Here is a 20150-nt window from a genome sequence, read left to right as displayed (position 1 = left end):
TATTCCCCTATAACTTGTTTAACCATCTAAAATAGCCTTTGTGAACTAATACCTTTGTCAGGATAGCAGACATTAAAACCAGTGTACTTTATTCATACAATAAAGAACAATGGCAGTGAAAATTATCCACATGCCCCAGTACTTCAAACCTGACCTGCACATAGCATACCACCTATGTAGGGAAGGAAATTCTCAACTACCTTTTCCAGGCCAAGTTAGTTCGACATACCTAATAAAGACTGAAGACACACACACATATTGCCCTATAAATTCCAACCAATTGACTTGGAAGCAATTTGCTTGTGTGTTTTAACATCTACTACCTGATAGCCTTGAAGAAATTCCTTCGCTACTCCTGATGGCACAAGTTTACATGGGTTTAAAAAAAGGTGGTAGGACAAATTCATGGAGAAAAATCTATCGGTGGCTACCAAACACAAAGACATTTCCCCAGAGCTACAGTCCTTCAGCAACAGACTGCTGTCTTGCCCTATCAATAATCATATGCTCTCAGCCAGCGTCAGAAACAAGATAATCAGACTAGGACTATAGGACATAGTCCAAACTAGAAAGTAATACTTATCTTCTTAAACACAGCAATTTGGAAAACACATCCATAGACCTGTCAACAGCATAACAGCCTGTCCACTGTCTCACTTACTTTGGGAATAAGTAAATGCTGCAGTCTCCAACTATATATGCACTTGTTTCCACTAGTTTGGAAAGTCTTTGTAATTTTTCAAGATGACTTAGGCAATTTTTTGTTAGCAAGCAAACTGAGAGTTTTGTTTCAAAGCTTCCTGAGACACCACACTATATCAACTTGCAGGAACAAACTATGTCAACTTTCTGAAAAGAATACTTTATTCCTGTTGGCCATTCCAATACTTTTTCTACAACTAGCATTTTTAGCATCCAACCCAGTATGGACTCAGTCACAGACCTCAAGCATAAGTAATGTTCATTACTAGCCAACCAATCTTTTTTTAAAAATATTGAACACTCAGTTGCGTACATTTAAATGTATATACCAGTTGTTTTGTTATGGATTTATATAACAGACATTCAGCAGAACAGATTTTAACTGAAACTCTCATCATGAACCTTCTTTTCCCATTCTTAATCTCTCCACTATAAATAGGATAACCCTTGTCACTTCAACAACCCTAATTACACAAAAATAGTAAATTACTGCTTTTGTGTACTGACAGTGCTGTGTGTAGCATTTATCAAAGACAGGTTCCTTGCATCGGATACTGTCTTTCAATGGTTTTTTTCCCCCTTTGATTGAAATTACCATTGCAAGCAACAGCAGCTCTGAAAAGTACTGGGAAGTGTTCCTTAGGATGAACTGCTGAATAACTGGATGTTAGGAATTAAAGGAGGAAGAAACTCATTCTGATATATGCATCAAACAAAAACTTAAAAACCTCACAGTAAAACTGTGCTGCTGAAGTCAGGATGAGATCAGGATTATGTGCCAGAGAGAAGCATGCAGGAAGCGCGGAGATGAGACATGCAGGGGTATGAGGGAATGGAATCCTGAAATCGTGGTTAATTGTTCCAGCTAACATCCTAAGTGTGAAGAGGGAACAGGAACTTAGTCATGCAAAAACAGATCTGAGAAGAAACTGAGAAATAACGTGCTGATTATCAGTGATGGAGGTTACTCATACACACACACTCTGTTATGGTATAGTATATTGGTTACAACATGGAATAATCATGGCATACATGATTTTAGCAGCAAGGCAAAGAAAGAAAAAGGATAGATTTCAGCAATGGTAAGGAAGTTAATAGAAAACAGAGACAATATCCTCCATGGATAAACTGGCCAAGAAACCTACAAGTGAAACTGACACCAGTTGTAGACTCCTGGGGAAATTAAAGAGTAATCCCCTAAAAACATATCACCCCTATAATTACTCCCCCAAATGAAAGCAACTACAGAAATAAAATGCTTGCATTACAAGTTCCTCTGAAATGTGTATCATCAAAAGTAGAGCCTATAAAATACCTAACACAGATGAATAGCTTGGATTTTTCCCCAAGAACGGAATGTAAGACTATATACAAGAAACATATGTATCCTCCCCACTAAAAAAAAATAAAAAAGCATTCAAACCAAGGATTAACTTGGTATAGTTACTACACAACAGGCTGTAACGTCAAACAGATGCTTAAGTTCTTTTTCTTAGCCGGGAAACCAACTAAATGAAGCTAACCTGTGATTGCTTAGAAGTAACTGGTGACTCCTTCACTCCATTGACCTGAGAATAAGCAACCAAACCCTAAGTGAGTTTACAGCCACTCCTGCCCTTATAAAGTCAAAACTTTTGCTGGATTCCCAGGAAGCAGATGAACAAGCGGTAATGAGATCACTGTATAAACCCCATGCCCATTCCCTACTTCAGCAGCAAGAGCAGCACTATCAGCATTCAGAACAGACATAGCATGGCAATGACTGAAGTAGCATTCATGGGTATCTTCAGAACTCTATGGTTTATTCAACCAACCTTTCTACCAACTGTGGCTTAAACTATCTATTGGGATGCTAACCTATCTGCAAGACTGAACCAAATAGACTTGTAGCCTCAGTACCAAACAGGCTGTACTGAACTGAATGCAGGCTGGTCCTCATCCCAGGCAGAGTTTTACAAGAACTGAGTTTATCCATTTTAAAATTTCATCTTTAAAGCTAGTAAAGAATGCCCTCTGAGTCAGGGCTTTACTGCTTTTGTAATAACATCTTCAGGTGTTACAGCAAAACATTTATATATAGTTAAACGGTATTTAATGATTGACAGAAAAGCAGCAGAGCTAGATACTAATGTATTAGGAGGGATTAGGGCAGTTAAAGAATAGCGTGGGGTAAGATTACAGGTGTATAAAACAGACAAAACAAAACTTAATTGATCACTTTTAAAATTTATGAGTCTTTGTCTACATGTCAATTACAATCAGAAAAATAAGATCAGCGTTATAAGAAGATTTCTTTTAAAATTAATTATTTATGCATTCAAATGTTCATTTTTTCTTACTGTTACTTACATGGCCATTAGCAATATCCAACAGATCTTTAACTCTACATCCTCGTACAGGTCCCACTTCATTGCAAATTGAATCTTCAATAATCAGAAAATTTGCTTTGTAAGATGTGAGTATCTTATAAATATCCTCTGCTGATCTCTTTGAATAGATCTGATAAATCTATAAATTAAGAAAACATGTTCATGCAATGCAAAAATCAGTGATAAATTAAATACTTGGGGGTCACGGTATTTGGAATGCCGCTCACATGTAGTGGGAGTGGCACCAAACAAATAATTTGCATTGCCAGGTGGCCTGGGGGGCACAGAAGAGCAATGCAAACCTGTGTGGCATGAGGAATGTTACAAGGTCATCTTCTCTGGAGCATTAACATTTACAGTACTCCCACACATCTCAATCAGGCACTTCAGTCCTGCGTGATGGAACAGTCTATAAATCACTGATAATACACACACATTTATGGAATTGGATACTCACATTTTCATTTCTTTTTAGAAGATCATCATCATTATATAAAGGCAAGCTTGACACCATCCATCCGGTACAAAGCTTAATCACACCCATTAACTGTGGGCTGCCTGCAAACACAGCAGCCACAGGAGCCTGTTGTCTGCAAAAGCAACATCAACATACACATCTGAGTACAGGATGCGCAATGTTTTTGAATTTAAACACTGTGTGAATCTTTTAAGGTGCTACGGTATGAACTGGAGTGCATGAAGGTATCATTGGGGGTCTAATTACAATTGGTGTTAATGCTGCAGGGGCAGTAGTTTCCTTGCCACGAAAAGCTCAGACCTGCAGCAATATGGAGTTTGCAAGGAAGGTCTCCTCCTGGGGCAAGGGCTGATGGCTGTCCTCCTCCCCCCCTTGCAACCCACAGAGCACCATTCAGACTGGTCCTGGAATGGACCAAACCATTGCTTTTCTGAATGGTTGCTGACTTGTGACAAAACAAGCTTGAGAGGGAAGGTAAGTAGAAGGAGAAACAACATGATGTTATCTTGTAAGGGAAAGATTTGTGATTATTTTAATTTGATCTCTAGGACCATGTATTTAATCATCTACAAGTAAATACAGTCATGATACAGAATAACATCTACAGTAATTATGTTTCTGGGTTTGGTTTCATCTTTTGACTATTTCTATTCCTGCATTAGGGAAAGAAAACAGCCATTGTCACACTTTATTACAGACTTTGGGCAACTTTTCCTGCAGAGAAAATTCAAAATAAATTCATTTTATCAGAGAGAAAATTCTAAGAAAATATACTATAATTATGACATTCAATTAAAATTCCAATATGGATACCTAAGCATAACCTTAAGAAAAAAACAAAATCCTTATTTTCATTAAAAATATGAACAGCTGCTACAAATAAGGGCAGTCAAATTGCTCTTAGCTGAGTGAATCTCAATGCAATTCACCATGATTAATGATGTACTTGAAGTGTAATATATGCAGACTAATGTAAAAGCCATTAGGTACTTGGCATTATTCCACTTGCTGCCTTGAAGAGCTACAGCAGTGACAAACAACATACACTACTATTAACAGAAAGAAGAAATTGGCTGGAACACCATAATTACCAGCCTTGTCTTTTCTGAAGATGAACAGGTTGACATTAAAGACTGCATAAATACAGAAAATAATATTCTAAAAAAATACAGTTAAAGGTATGTAAGTTATCTGAACACATGGGATCTAACTTTCAGAGAAGTGCAGTTCCTAATGACATAGTTCAAAGTTAGATTGAATGAGGCCAGAATCCAGTTCTGAAACTTTTGGTGAGAAGACATCTGTGAAAATAACTTGACTCAGTATTAGCTGTGTATATGGCTCAGTAAGAACTATATAACATAGCTCAGTATTTGCTATGCCCTGCCTAGCCAGACAGGTAAGAACCTTTCCAGCCTTCTGGTCAAAGGGGAAGTTTGAATCATGCATGTTACACTGCATGTTTCTTGACTGAAGTCTCTAAATCCTTACATTCAGGCATTTCATTTTACTGGCTCATGCACACAAAAATTTCAGTGTTTCTGTCCCCCGTGGAGTTACAATCAACATGAATCCTCTAATCTACTGAAAAGTTAGCATACGAAGAACCAAGTAGTAAGATGTCCACCTTTATTTGGAAATTAGGTCTAGTAATGATATTCAACATGATTTGCTTGCGTGTTTCAGGATCTTCTCCTCTTATAATCAATGATAAATTTCTGTTTCTTTCCATGGGAGTAATACCAAACTTAAAATACAAATTTCTCCTCCCATCTCCCTCTACATCATTAATGACTCAGCAAGGGAAAACTCAGATTAATAGAGTTAGCTCCACAAAATGCTGAGATAAAAATACTCTGACATAAAGAAGTAAAATAGAAACGTAGGACTTCATACTTACTTTATCCATGTCATGAGTTCTACTGTATCAGGATCATAGAATTCTTGTAGTTCTGAAAGCTCTGTCATTATCCTAGGGAAAAACTAATGGAAACATATTTTTGGTTACTTACAATTGAAAAATGAATCTATAGAGCATCTCATTACATTAAGGCCTTAAAAAACACAACAGAAATGGGTTTAATCTGAGTTTTCCCTAACTGGTATTTTTGTTTGAATATTTTGTGAAACGTATAACGCTGTTTATACGTATCTGACAGCAGGAGGCCTTCTCCAGAATAAGTATGTTAAACACAAGTTCTCATCTCTAATCCTATTTTATTAGAATAATTATAATAAAAACATAATTTTAAAAAAATCCCAAGAAACTGTGTGGCAACAACATTCACCAACTTCAACTGGCCTTAAATGCATCAAAACCATAGTTCAGGTTTTCCTATGCAAATGCATATAAATAAGGGCACTGAACCACGAAGCTGACAAACCTCTCATGGTAAACTTGCTTGATTGGGGGGGGTGGGACTGTTGTGACTTTTGGAAAGGTGCTACGCAAGCGGGAAAGGAGAGAAGACATTTCCTAGAAGAGCATTATGTGGGTAATCTGCCCTGGACTTCCCTCTGACTTTTACTTCAATTACTGCAGTGAAGGAAAGTACACTATATTGTATGAAGTAGGATATCTCAGTTTATGATCTTGAAAAACATTTTGGGAGCCATTTTGAGCATTTATCTGAAGAAGGCATGGCTAGAAGATGGCCAGCCCTGAGGGGCTGGAGCATGCTGTTGTACATAGTAAGTGAAAGCTACTGGTTTTCAGGATAAAGTTTACAGGTTATGCCAGACTAAAGAGACACCTCACTTTAGGGCCAGCCATAGTGGACAGACAGCTGGAAACAGGAGCTTGCTTTAACTGAGGAGTTTCCACCCCCATTACCTGGACAGTTCAGCTGTCAAGTGATAGCAGTCTACAACCAGACATGTTAGGGCAGCACGAGAACAGCTGCCATATGTTCGTATCAGGGCTGAAAGCAGTAGCAGTGCTGTCATACATATACCTGAACTGTCCCCAGAACAACAGATGGGCAGAAAGAGGAACCGCTATTGCCACCCCAAGGAGAACCAGCTTCACTCATGAATCAGAGCCCTTAGAAAAATCTAGTTAGATGAGGGACTATGCCAGACTGAGTCAGAAGGCAGCCAAGCAGAAAGATGCCGAGCTGTACACTCAGCCATTCATAGCCACGGTAACAGATTAAGAGCCTCAAGGCATTTGCACTGTCCCGTTACTATTAATCAAAGTTTCCACGCTCAGGGATGAGTTATGAACCTGGAGAGCAAACTGTTCACCACAACTGCTTAAAAGCAAAAGCTGGATCTGCGATGGATGAAGCCCTCTAGAGTCCAAACCCCCACACTGCTTTTATTAAAAAATAATCTGAAAAAGAATTCTTTGGTCAACTAACCCAGTTTCCTCTATTGTAACAGATTTCATAACTCTTTTGAGCAACTGTAGCTATTTTTCAGGACAGTGTCTATTGCTCTGACAGAAATGTGTAAAGAGTCAGATTACATTGTAACCAAAATTTCTATTAGAAGATAGATATTACAAAATCTGTTAAAATACTGTTGGTCAAGACTGGCTTTTATATTTGAATGCTTTTTAAAAAAATATTTATTTGAATTCTTATAAAACTATTTTGAAGCTAGGTTGGTATAGTAGAGGGTTACACTTTATGGGGTATTTCCCGTATTTTTTGTACTTGTGGAAGTTTAAAAAATAATTTCCAAACACTCTTCCTCCCAGTTTATCTGTGACTTACAATAAAGAACTAAGTATTTGTTTTAAACATGGAAACATCTGTAGCTTTTCTTCTCTATATTGTAGTATATACATAACCTCTACACACTGCTCTGCACAAAGGATTTAACTCCATTATAATTTGATGGGAGCTTTTCAAACAGGCTATTTGTGTATGGCCTACCATAATTTTACTTCTGTCTAAGCTCAATCCCTCTCACTAAAACCAAGATTGGGGCAACACAGTTTTCAATATCCCAAGTTTTTATTTGGCAATATTTTCTTTGTTGAGTCAGTTTATATAAAGCATAATAGCTGAATATAATAAAGTCTTCATTTAAATTTAAACACTTCTTAATCACAATAAGCAATTGTTAACAAATTAAATTATCAATACCTCATACTGAAAAATGTAAACAGTTTTGTTTAAAAAAAACCAACACAAAACATATTTTCAGTGGATGACAGCTTTTATTTCATCATATATCTGTCATTTCACCAGGTATATTTCATTGTATTTGCTCATCATTTTGACTCATGTCGTGCCTACATACAAAACAAAAACCACAAAGGTATTTTTCTTACCTCTTTCCACAAGCTGAATCCAATTATTGTGGGAACTGCCATACTCAGAATAAGAGCCTACAAAATACATGTTCGAAGAAATGGATTATGGACCGTTCTTCATTCTTCAGCCTTGGACTACCTGTTGATTCTGCTCATATGGTACGCTACATTTATGCCTGAAACCTTGGAGTGACAGTAGGTGAAACCGTGGGTTTCTACCAAGCAAACTCCCCTCAGCAAACAAGAATTTGCCTAATTTAGCACAGAAGAACTTATTTGACCCATGATAACTTTACCACCAATATTAGGTATGCTTAATTACTGCTTAAATAACAATGATGCAATGTGCACATGATGTAGGGAACAGAAGAAAAGTAAACACCTCTCACATACAAATGAAAATGAGATAATCTGAGAAAGGAAAAAAGTACAAAACAAGCATTTCAAACCTCTGATCCTGTTGATGCTTTTGTTCAGATTAACAATACTGATACGCAAAACCCAGAAACCCATTCTTCAGCACACCATCATTCTAGCTGATACAATTTTCGCTTTGCGAAAAGGAGAAAATAGCTCACATGGTACAGGAAACACTTGGTATGGAGTGCACACAAGGCATTCTCTTGGTAATAAGCTATTAACACATCTACTATGTTAAAAGTAATAAAGCAGGTCTATATAGAAGAAAACATGAGGTATATACAGGAACGTGTTTACCATGTATATGAACGTATTGTTACTCCTTGATTGGAAGAACACTGTCAATGTTTCTGAGGTAACAGTCTATGGCATTTTCACAAGTGACATAGTGATTGTCACACAGTGACAATCTCTGTTTAACTATAAAATATTTATTCCTATAAGCCTCTCGAAATTAAGGTAAATAATAGCCTATCCTTATTTTGTTAATAAAACAAATGCACAAAGCTGCCAAAAATTGCGCAAAGCAACTCTTGGTATATTAGGGTTGGAAGTGGGGGAATTGTTTGCACTGTAGCACAAGCTCATCTTCAATCACAACACTTCTCTATAATGGCCACACATGAACAGATCTTATGCAAAGTAATTCCACATACCATTTCTTATGAAGCAGCTTTACTCTCAGCAATTAAACACACCTAGCTACCACATTTTTAGCCTCATTTCCTAGGGAAACAAGGCTTATGTCGATGCTTGCCTGCATGCCTGTACTTTTTCTCCTGCACTCCTCCTACAGAGCGCTTGACCTTCTTGGCCAATCTCAACTAAATATGACAGAGGGCTTGAGGTCTCAAAGATTTGTTAAAAGAAATTAAACAGATGAGTGAAAGAGAGAGAGATGAAGACAGCTCTGCTTCTTATGAGGAAAGGCTGTAGTGTGAGCACAACTTTATCACCAGGTACCAGAGAACATGTGAAAGTGTGATATTAAGAATGAAAGACACAGAAAAAGCAGACTATATGAGATCCACTGCTCACAGAACTACATGTTCTTTTAATGGGTTCTTCTGTAGGTCTTAGGTCATTGTTGTTTGAACAGTTATATGCTTGCTAGCTGTAATTCCCAAGACATTGGCAACAGCAACTCACCAACAATATCGGGTGCACAGCTTTCAGTCGAAGCCATTTGAAAAGTGTCATCCAAAGTTCAGGAGAGCACACACCAAATGCAGCAAGCATGCAAACATAAGGTGTCCATAGATACTTCATTCTGAAAAACATTGCAGTAAAACTTAGTTGGGACTCTGCGCATGCCTCTGTATTCAAGTTGTTTATAAAAACATTCAGATTTTTTTCATATGTCAAACACAGTCTGGATGTTCAAGCAATCTGAGATCAAATTTGATGGCACTGAAGGGTAAACCAAGGAAATCTCTAGCAGAAGAGCAGGCACCTGATTATCTGCTGCAAGATGTAGGAGCAAGATCCAAGGTCAAAGATGACAAAATCCTTCACAGAGTTCAGGGGAGGATGAAAGAAAAACAAAGAGACTAGTAAAGTCACTTGGCTGTTGCAGTTTTCCAGCCAAGCAAGGATAAAAAGCAGCTATTCAGCAAAGCTGTACAGACACTGTACTATAAGGGAGTTCCTGAAGAAAGGAAAGGAAAATATTTAATAAACAATTTACGATTTGCTGGTATTGTCTGCCTCTTAAGGATAGATAAGTCAAGACAACTACATAGTAACACAACAGTCTACTCACTTTAAGAATTTGTGAATATTCAGATTTTAGGACAATGAGCATAATACAAACACAAGTCTACCACCTTCAAGCTGATTTAGCTGAGAGCCAAGATTAGAACAACAGCATCTTCCCAACATTAGCTTCTGTAGCTTTAAAGATTAACACAATACCTTTGTAAACAGCTTTGCTACTGCTTTAGCATGTGAAGCAAAGGTATACTTCATGCTACCCTAAACACAAGAAGATGGGTAAGAAATCTTCCACGTCCCACTATTCCAGAACATACACTGTTCATCAAAACACTACACAAGCTCTTGCTAGAATACAGTATTAAAACAGTTACAGTGCAGTTCTACACTTAAATACCATAAAGAAAGTGATTAAAATTTGCTTCAATTAATGTCTCGGATTTTGGCTGCATTAAAGCTTGGAAAACACATTAAAGAGACTGAGCACAATTCATCATACACCTGTATCCAATTTATAGTCAAAATTATCTTTGCTGTCTCCCCTACTAATTAGTACCACTATATGCCACATACATTTCTGAAAAGGGGTGAATTTCAAAGGGGTGAATGGTGTATGACGTCCAGTTAGGAACTCTCTGTTGCTTTCAAAAGAGATACATCAAAATCAGACTTACCCTTCCAAACACATCGCTAGACAACCAAGTAAAATTGTGTGAATTACATGATAAACTATTTCTGGCCTCTCTCCAATTCGACCATCCTCAAGTTTAACTGTCTCTTTCAGTGGTTCACCACTGCAGTTGGAGAAAATGAGACATCACTTAATTCAGACATTATCTCAGGCAAAGGTGCCAAAAAAAATACTTTTATGACCGTTAAGTCAGCAGTACACTGAGATCATTCTTTGTCATATCGTATAATATTGTTGCACTGCTTATTTGTTTTTTGTACTTCATCAATGATCTATCAGTACCCGCTGTCCCTTGTTTTAGACTGTAACCTCTCTGGAGCAATGGCTGTGCATTAATACAATGGGATCACTGCCTATGACTGTAAATCCTGTCTTAAGGTAATTCAGCAACAAGAGACAGTCTAATTTAAGAGCATGCACACTCTGCAAACATTTAGATGAAGCATGCAGTACATGCATTGTAACTAAGTGTCTTCATGTCATTAGATTGGTGAAGAATTATGGAATCTGTAGGATGATAATTGTGTATGGAATGTGTATACCATTTTATGATAAAGTAAGATAACAAAACCAGTTTTTAGTCACATTATTATAATAAATAAAAATCATAACCAAAATATTACAACAAATGTTTTTCTACAAACAAGATATCATGGCACGCAATAGATAACATTTTATTCTACCATGATGTGATTTCAGGTTGCAATTTTATAATAAACTTCCTCACGACAAACGGAAAAATATTTGAGATTATTAACTGCTTCAAAATTAAAAAAAAAAAAAATGAGGGGGAGAAGGTTTATTTTAAGCTTTTCTTTAAAAATCTGTTGAACATACTGGAGTCATTGCTCATTACAAAGTAGTAAATAGTTATTTCAACACTAGCAAAAAATCGGAAAAGTTTCTTTCATTGTTTTAGATATACTATCACACATCCAACCTGACAAACATTTTCGTTTGTAGCAGTACAATCTTTATCTATTAGAAGTCTTAGTCCTTGAAAAAAATCTATTGATTTTTGCTGCAGACAAGTGAGAAGACAAGTGCCCTAATACCCGAGTTACACCATTTATCTTCTACTAGGAAGAGATAATTTCCTAGCCATTGAGTTTAAGACAAGTTACACTAGGACCTACAGTCTTGCTATTCTTAGTCTGTAAACAGACAGCTCCACTACCCCTTCTCTCAAGGGAACTGTGAATCACTGTGAAACTAAAAATAATTGAGTCAGTTTTACTTCAGCTCTGTTCTGAGCAGCAAAGGCTGATGGACTTTATCACAGTAAACAAGAGTTAAAAAAAAAAAAAAAAAAACCAACCGACAGTGAAGCATTAGAAATCTGAAATCCTCTCAGCTCCACCCATGTCATCCTTCACAGTATGTAAACTTGGGGAAAAAAAAAAAAACAAAACCAACAAAACAAAACAGAGAAACAAATCCTCTAGCAACAATCAGATAACTTTGCTGTTGGGAGGGGAAAACACACAAAACATCTTTCTCCCTCCCACTGGGAGGAGACATAAACGTATCACAAAACATTAGCCAGAGCTCTGCAGGAATTGCATCTATGGGGAAACAAACCAATGATAACTCCCTGTCTTGACTGGAGGGATGCTCAAGAAGCTCATCATTGAACGACTTTCTCTAGGAGCCTCTTGGTGGGCCCTTCCACTGGTGCTCACACCCTGGCAAGCTCAATGGTGCAACAAACTTTGGAGCAACAAACATGACCACCGTTCACTTAGACACCCATGAATCTCTTATTTTTAACTTCTTATTTTTCAGTATAAATAAGTTACTTACCAAATTCTCCTAAAAATGACCTGAGTTACAGAAAAAAGGCAGATAATTAATACTAAAATATAGAAAGGCAACAGTGATGACTGTGTTAGTCGCAAAAAAAAGTCTTGGGAGGGTGCCTGAAGAGATTCTTGACAAAGGAGCCAATTCATTGTAAAATTCCTAGTAAGGCAAAAACATCCCATTAAAAACAATAACAATACCCCACATATTAGAAAAAAACCCAGCACACAACCAATCACAGTTTAACCTATTCATGTCATGGGAAACTATTTGAAATTTGTCTTTGAAAGGTTATTTTGTTATCACTTGAAATTGCTTTGCAAGTACTCTTTAGAGTAACTGTCAAAAGCTTATCTTCCAAAAAAGAATCTGTGATCTGAAGAGAACAGACCACAACTCATTTATTAAATCACAAAAACCCAGCCTCCCACATAACTCCATTATGGGGACCACAAAGCACTTTGTTGTCACAGTGGATTAAGATTTTAGAGATACTGATGCAAGAAGGTATGCTTGTCCCCATTCCAAACCGGAAGATGAAGAAGGGAAAGTGGTCATCTGAGATCACAAAACAAGCCCGAGGCACTGCCAAGAATAGAATCCTTAATGCTGAAATTCTAGTTCTGTAGCTGAACCCACTCGATCATTCTTCTTTCTCAATTAATGAACAGAAAGATTATATACTCTGCCAAGAAGCACTATCAATGTGTATTCTCAACTGGAATTGGTGCAGCATGTGATGCTGTGTTTTGTTCCGCTCTCCTCCCTCTTTTCTTTTTCTTTTCCCCCAAGGGAAGACTAGAGAACTGAACCACTTTCAATTAGACAGAATCAGTATAAATATTAACAGCTGGGCATGTCCAAACTGGCCTTAAAAGACAGATCTTGAAGCTCTTGTGCTGCAAACCGTAATTCCAACCCACAGTTACACAATTTGCTAGGCGTAGTTGCACCCAGTTTGTCTCAATCACTGGCTTCATTGCAGCGTTCGACAGCCTGGAAAGTAACATGTAGCAAGTCCCCGGGGGAAAAAAAAATTAAATCTGTAATACCTGGTAGCTGAATAAACCAAAATCCTGACCAGAAGCAGTCCTTTTTTATTCTTGCAAAACACTTAAGAACGTGCATGTATGTGTGTTAAACAATGCATCTTAGTCAATGTATTACATCTTGTCTTCCAAAAATTCCCCAACAATTTCAGTTATGTGTGATGTCATTTTCCACTTCTTCCCCTGAAAGGCTGTGAAGTAGTTTTGTAAGAGAGATGCAGTTCCCAGGAGAGAGTCCCAATTCCTGCACAGAACTGCAAGTCTTGGCTTGGGTCCAGGAGGTGTCTCAGTCCTTACCAATACTCCATTTGAAGTCTTCCAGAAAAACTGTAGCCATGATGTCTTCTTCTTATAGACCAACATACAACTCTTTTACAGATGCAAACAGTTTTTCTTAGAATCACAACAATTCCCTCTGACTTTTGTCCCTTGTCCTAATTTCTTCCAAAACATACAGGGGGGTTTTGGGGGATGTTATTCTTACAAAGCTAAAAATAAAACCCCACAGCCCAACCCTGTTTTGAGATAGTATCGATAGTTCATGACTCTTTTCAGAGCCCTTTCTTTTCCAGGCTATAAAAAGTTAGTACTGCCACTTTTACCCTATTATCCTTGCTTTCAAGTCTTATTAGAAACACTAGACAGGGTACAAAAAGTTTTTGCTCTTCAACATCAAAAGAAAACAAAAATCTATGAAATGCTTTCACCCCAAGGCATGAAAAATATTGAGGTGCCTCAGAAACCTCAAAATCCTAAGTAAATTCTGTATATGCATCTTTTTTTAATTCAATCTTAAAACCAGGTGACAAATGGAAACTCCTCTATAAAATTCTCACAAGCCACTGAAATTTTATACTTCTCAGAGCCGATTCAGAAGTTTGGATATCTCAGAAGGTGTAAAGAGTTTAAACAACTTACTTAGTTGTGTTTAAGCCAAGTTTTACTTCAATGAACTTCAGCAAATGCTCATTTTCTTTATGAGGAACAAACATCTGAAAATTAGTTTAGCAGAGAAAAATCTTATCAGGTGTTGGAAGCAGCTTTCACATAGTCACTTCACTCAGATTACAAAATGGCAGGGAAGAATCAACTGTTCAAGATTTAGTTAAAACTAACAAATTGAATTAAGTGTGCCAATTAAGGTACCAGTATAGTATTGTAAATCTTCACTTAAATAAATCTATTTTTAGAGTTTCCTTGAGAACATCATTTCCTTCATTTCATTCATGTACCCCAACAGGAGGGCAAGTGAAAAGCTGTCAACAAGCTGTCAAGAGACTACCGAATGGTGTGAAAAGGACCCTGAAAAACAGACATAGACTTACCCCCAAGCAAGCCAAAGAACATTGCGTTTGGCTCCACTAAACAATAGGACTTCAGCCTAGCAAAAGTTATAAGCATTTGTAATCTTCACAAAAATTGCTTGAGCAGCCAAAAGTTCTATGTACTGTCTACGTAATTTAATTCATATTTTTCAAGGTTAGGTTTTGTTTTCCTGGAGATACAGCAAGGCTAGCCAGTCTGAATGGCACAAGAAAACAAGCAGATCTTCTGAGCATTCTCTCAAACTTTTTAGGGTTCACTAGCTTCTTTATTTTTAAGTTGACACTGTTAATTAACACAACCAGGGTGAGTTTGAGACATAGAGGAAAAGCACAATAAATTACGTAAAAGACTAGAACCAGCAAGAGGGAGTTGCTAAGCAAAATACAAGACCAGGCTAAAATCCCATTGTGTAATCTCAACTCCTAGCTGACTCCTACACCAAACGAAGGCCTCTTTTCCCATATTCTAGTTGAAATTTAATTGAAAATTAACATCTACCCTGAGACTACTCATACCTGTTCCTGACTACTAGGTCTTCTCCATGCACAAGAATATTGTTTTAATATTCAGACCAGTTTGTAGAGGCCATCCAAGTTATAACAAAAAACACATTTATGAAATAGCTAAAGTGTGATTTAAAGAGTATTCCTATACTATGCTTTAACCTCAACCCAAAAGACCAAAACCCCAACAAAAACCAGCTGCTTGAGTTGTTAGATAAAGACTTTTTATAGAGATACAAAATGACTCGATTTTTAGTACTCTAATTTGCTATGAATTAAGCTCAGATCAATAAGATAAGCAACATTTCAAAAGCTTTTTCCAAGATACATCTGCAACTTTCCATTTAGATTTTGACAATTAAAATAATTTTCATGAGGAATCTTACCTTTAGTAAGAAGTTTAGTGTCACTGTTATTGTAAGTACCAAATAAATGTACATTATTTTCAGCAATCTTGACATAAATGTACCTTTTTTCATATTCATCTGCAAAAATATTTTAAGAATGCCATATCATTTGGAGTTCAGTTTAAATAATAAAAACTACACTCAGAGTTAGAGGGGACTCTAGTTACCTGAAGGCATTTACAGAGCATTAAAGCTGCTACAAGACTCAGTAATGGTGACACCAGTAAGGCTGAATTTTCAAACTGCAAAAGGTACCCCAAGAAGAGAGAAAACAAGTAGATTTTGTATACTTCATGCACCTATTGAAGAAACAAAATAAAACACAATAAAATTACAGTGGATATACATCTTGCTTTTTAGAGCAGTAGATGGCTCACTCCATTCCTCTTTTAATCAGGGGATTAATGGATCTCTATCCTCCAACTCATGAATCTAGCAGGGTACCGTTTGACTCTGGAAAGTATTTCACATCAAAATGATCCTGGTCAGCCTCAGTAACTAGTGCACAGTTACTGCATAAGAAGTCTGTAAAAATGCCAGTAATAGTAGTATTTTACAAGCTCTCACCATTCTGTAACACCTCACTGTGATGCACCATGAAGCAATAACCACAATGCAACAGTATGAAAACACACAATTTGTGTGAAAGAGCTGACTACTGTAAACATGCGCTTTCCTTGTGCTCACAATAAGTCGTTCATTTAACTTATCTCAGGAATACGTGGACTGTTATTGATACTTTCTGTTATTTACTAATTGATAAGCAGATCTTGTAAACCCCGATACTTGATTCTTTAGACTTCTACCAAAACACCCATCTTCTCCCTTATATTTTAAGGACCCTGCTTTGAACTAAAATAGATCAAACATTTCCCACTGCTGAGGAACAGGAAACAAAAGCAATAGAAAGAAGAGGTGACAAATTAGTATTGCATGCCGTTTGAAACGGAAGTTATATCTAATAAAACCAGAAGCCAAACATGTACGAAGTAGCATATATACCATTGCAACAGGCAGAGTAAAAATGCCTTATTGTTGCAACATTTCTAAGAACCATTTTGCAGACATAAATTCAAATACTTTCTTGTATTGAAACATCAATTGGCCTTTAGCATCTGTCTAGCCTATTTATCTAATTTAACTGGTTTAACTAAATCAGTACAGGGCGGGCTGTTCAGGGTGAACATGAGCCCCTGAACTGCACAGAGCCAACAGAGCAGTTTTTTGGTCAGCCCCACCCTGCTGTGAATAGGGAAAGGAAAAGAAGAGGCAGCTAGGCCAAAAAGGATGCATGACTGAGTATCATTCATCAGTCTTTCAGCTCTCCACGGATGTTTCAGGTCTCAGAAGCTTTGTTTAGCTCCTGATCCTTTTGTTAGGAAAGCTGTCCCAAACACAGTAGTCCAAAAGAGCATGAGTTTAAGCCATTTTATTCTTCCGATGGACATGACATGCACTTCGGCTGGACCTAGACTGCCAGACACTTAAGTCATCACTCAGTCTGCACCCTATGGAGCTCCTGAGCAGTATGTATGGCAGGCCCCTTTGAGGCTGTATTTAAGACCCCAACTATCATTAGATTGAAGAGTTCTAATACCTTCTCTGTCTGTGCCAGGGCAAAGCTGTCTAGCAGAAAAAGAGAAACAGCCTGGACAAACAGGAGATAATGACTGTATTCCCACATCATCATGAAGGTATATGTCGAAGCACTCACCAAAAGGTAACAAAACTTCTGGAGGAAAAAAAGAAAAAAAAAAAAAAAAAGGCATTAATTTCATACCTATGCATCTCTGTCACCAAGTAACTGAGAGGTCATTAAAACAGAAACTATGGAAATTAATCATTATTTTAGGAAATAACTAAAATACTGACTTCAGACATATTTAACATGTTCTCAGATGGAAAAAAGTAATTACTGAAACATTCAAAAACATTTAAAGCCAATCAGAAGAAACATCTTTGACAGAGAGACAGGGAAAGGAAGTTACCACCATCTTCTCTGAGCAACAGGAAGAGCAACAAAGTAGTTTACATAGTGAGAAAAATTCTGCATCAGTTTATTTTAAAAAGACAGCACACAGCTCATTACCACACTGTTCTCTCTGAACCCTCACGGGGGCATAACAGGGCAGGGCACGAGTCGCTTAGCAAAAACTGCACATGCCTAGGTGGAATCCAAGTGGCTGTTTTGAAAAGAACAAACAAAATATCTACTGTTTTCTGCCTAGCAGGGCAATAGTGACAGAGGTAACTACTCTAGAGCACAGTTCTACCAGCAACTCTTTATTAAGAAATTAATTTTGCTTTACCTCAGCAGAACAATTTAGGTTTTTTTTTAAATAGCCTGTGAGAGCTGCTACTTGACATGCAAAATATGGCAAAGCCCAATTTTCCCTTGATGGTATGGAGTAATCAATTCTTGTTGTATCTGTCCTAGAATAAAGTACAGACAAACAAAATTATTAAAAGATTTATGGAACAAAAATATCAAGGAAAGCCTAAATGTCACTTCTAGTTATCAGTGTGGCCTTGCAAGCAACCTATTCCTGTATTAGGTGTAAAGTAATACTGCACAATTTCACTGCTGATACAGGTCACAAATTTAACATCAGCATGGAAGGTCCAATCTTCACTCATTTATTCAGCAGGTCTCCTTATTAGGTGGTGTTTATAAGACTGAAACCAAAAGCATCTGCCTCCAGCCTTTTCTGACCCACCACAGTACTGTGCGAGCCAGACCATCATGTACTGCTTCTGCCAACCTGCACTGTGACAATGGAGCCTTCTTTGGCCACAAGCAGTGCTAAATGGTCACGTCCATAGGCAGGGGACCACTGCCGTAACAGCAGCTTTTCAGATTACGATGAAAATCAGCTCATAGCTGCGAGAAGACTCCTTTCAGCTCTCTAACAATATGTTTTAAATAAGTGATTTAGGCAGTCGAGCACAACATACTTAGAATCCAAAGTAGTGCTCCCTCATAGCAGCAGCAGCACCAGCAGATACTCTGTCTACAGGGAAAACTCTGCCCAGCAAAACAAGAGATTAAAGACGGATGGGGAGCATGGGCCAGAACAGCAGCAGAGTCTTCTCATGGAATGACTTGACAGTACCTGCACAATTAGAGCTATAGGAGAAAGTTTTAGAAAGTGCTAAAGTGCACAAGTCACTTTCAAATGTAATCAAAGGCATCAGTTTCAGAGGTACATAGTCTTCTTTGTGTCTACCAAGCTTTTAAAAAGGAGCCTCAAGCTCCTTTATCATTTAGATATTTGAAAGCGTCACCTTTCATTTTTACTGCTGAAGCCTCTTACAGAGGCATATTTGGAGCTTTTTTAACTACTGGACCTTTCAATTTGTTAACAGTGTTTAATCTTCTTTGCTGTTGGAAAAAATACAGATTTATTCACCATTTTTCGTACTTTCCACTGTTCACACCAGCTTGATGAACAGTATTTTTAGCTACTATCACAGATTTGGTCATGATTGATTCACACTCCTAAAAGATGCTTCCCAACAGTTCAACTTTAAAGGTATATCTCTAACATTTTGCTCCTCCATAGCCCTTTTCTTTCAAGTGCTCTCAAGTTCACAGAAAGCCCCAGAGCTACTTGTTGACAAACCAGGAACCTGAACACAAGTTCTCATTGCCTGAATGAGGCTCCCTATTATTGTGGTGTTTCATAAAGGGAAGGGACATTTTCTTGCAAGTGAAACGTTTTAAAATAAAAAAAATCTTGACATCAGGATCATCTAAGAAGATTCCACTCCGCACAAAAACCCACTACAAAAATGGATTAAGAAAAATATCGAAGACTCTTTACAAGAAAAATGCACTTGGTTATTTCCTTCTAAGCAACAGAACAACCGTCACAATATTTAGAGCTGGCCACAGAGAGCAATTCTGTTTTACAGCAACTTCAGAAATTTGTTTTCATTCTTCACCAGCACAAAACCAAAACCTTCTGAGGAATGTTTTTGCAAAACAGAATTGTGATAGAATACTCCTGTATTCACACACATATATAAAGTCAGTTCAACTGGCAGCGTGGATGGTTTGGACAACGGGAGGCCTTTCCATTAATAAAAGCATCATGAGAATCAGTGCATCTCTGGGAAATGTTTTGTATTCGGCATAAGAGCTTGCTCTCATAATGAGAACACAAAGTGTAATAGAAAGCATTTCAATCTGCTCTAATATTTCAAAATGCCTTATTGACAAACTAGATTGTATAAAGATGTTTTTCTTACCTGTTAATAATGAACCATGCTACAGTCAGCATTCCTGCCAGCCAAGTCCCACTCATAACCCAACTGGTTACAAACAATGCAGTCACATAAATTCCCTGCAGTCCAAAAACTATACCAATGTAGAAATACACTGGTTCAATAACTTCCTGAAATTACAAATAAAAACGAAGAGAC

The 20150-nt window shown here is 37.4% G+C and overlaps 1 protein-coding gene across 7 annotated transcripts in view; it reads right to left on the bottom strand.

The window, feature by feature from the left end:
* DPY19L4 (dpy-19 like 4) overlaps positions 1-20150 on the bottom strand; it is a 35742-nt gene that overhangs the window by 7198 nt on the left and 8394 nt on the right. For 5 of the 7 annotated variants that reach the window (XR_012774529.1, XM_075494958.1, XM_075494959.1 and 2 more), the window contains exons 6-18: positions 19977-20122; positions 18035-18158; positions 17323-17457; positions 15893-16024; positions 15705-15803; positions 14408-14481; positions 12441-12599; positions 10621-10740; positions 9383-9503; positions 7832-7888; positions 5450-5532; positions 3529-3661; positions 3052-3210 (exon numbers count right to left, since the gene is read on the bottom strand). Coding sequence is in view for 6 of the 7 variants with exons in the window: in XM_075494958.1 (XP_075351073.1) it covers positions 3052-3210; positions 3529-3661; positions 5450-5532; positions 7832-7888; positions 9383-9503; positions 10621-10740; positions 12441-12599; positions 14408-14481; positions 15705-15803; positions 15893-16024; positions 17323-17457; positions 18035-18158; positions 19977-20122 (1542 nt within the window). In the remaining variant the exon portion in view is untranslated. The remainder of the gene's footprint in view (positions 1-3051; positions 3211-3528; positions 3662-5449; positions 5533-7831; positions 7889-9382; positions 9504-10620; positions 10741-12440; positions 12600-14407; positions 14482-15704; positions 15804-15892; positions 16025-17322; positions 17458-18034; positions 18159-19976; positions 20123-20150) is intronic. The other 2 variants (XM_075494963.1, XM_075494964.1) reach the window with 2 other exon arrangements.

Source organism: Mycteria americana, chromosome 2 (genome assembly GCF_035582795.1).
Source record: "Mycteria americana isolate JAX WOST 10 ecotype Jacksonville Zoo and Gardens chromosome 2, USCA_MyAme_1.0, whole genome shotgun sequence".
NCBI lineage: Eukaryota > Metazoa > Chordata > Aves > Ciconiiformes > Ciconiidae > Mycteria > Mycteria americana.
This window is presented reverse-complemented; position numbering and strand designations above follow the sequence as displayed.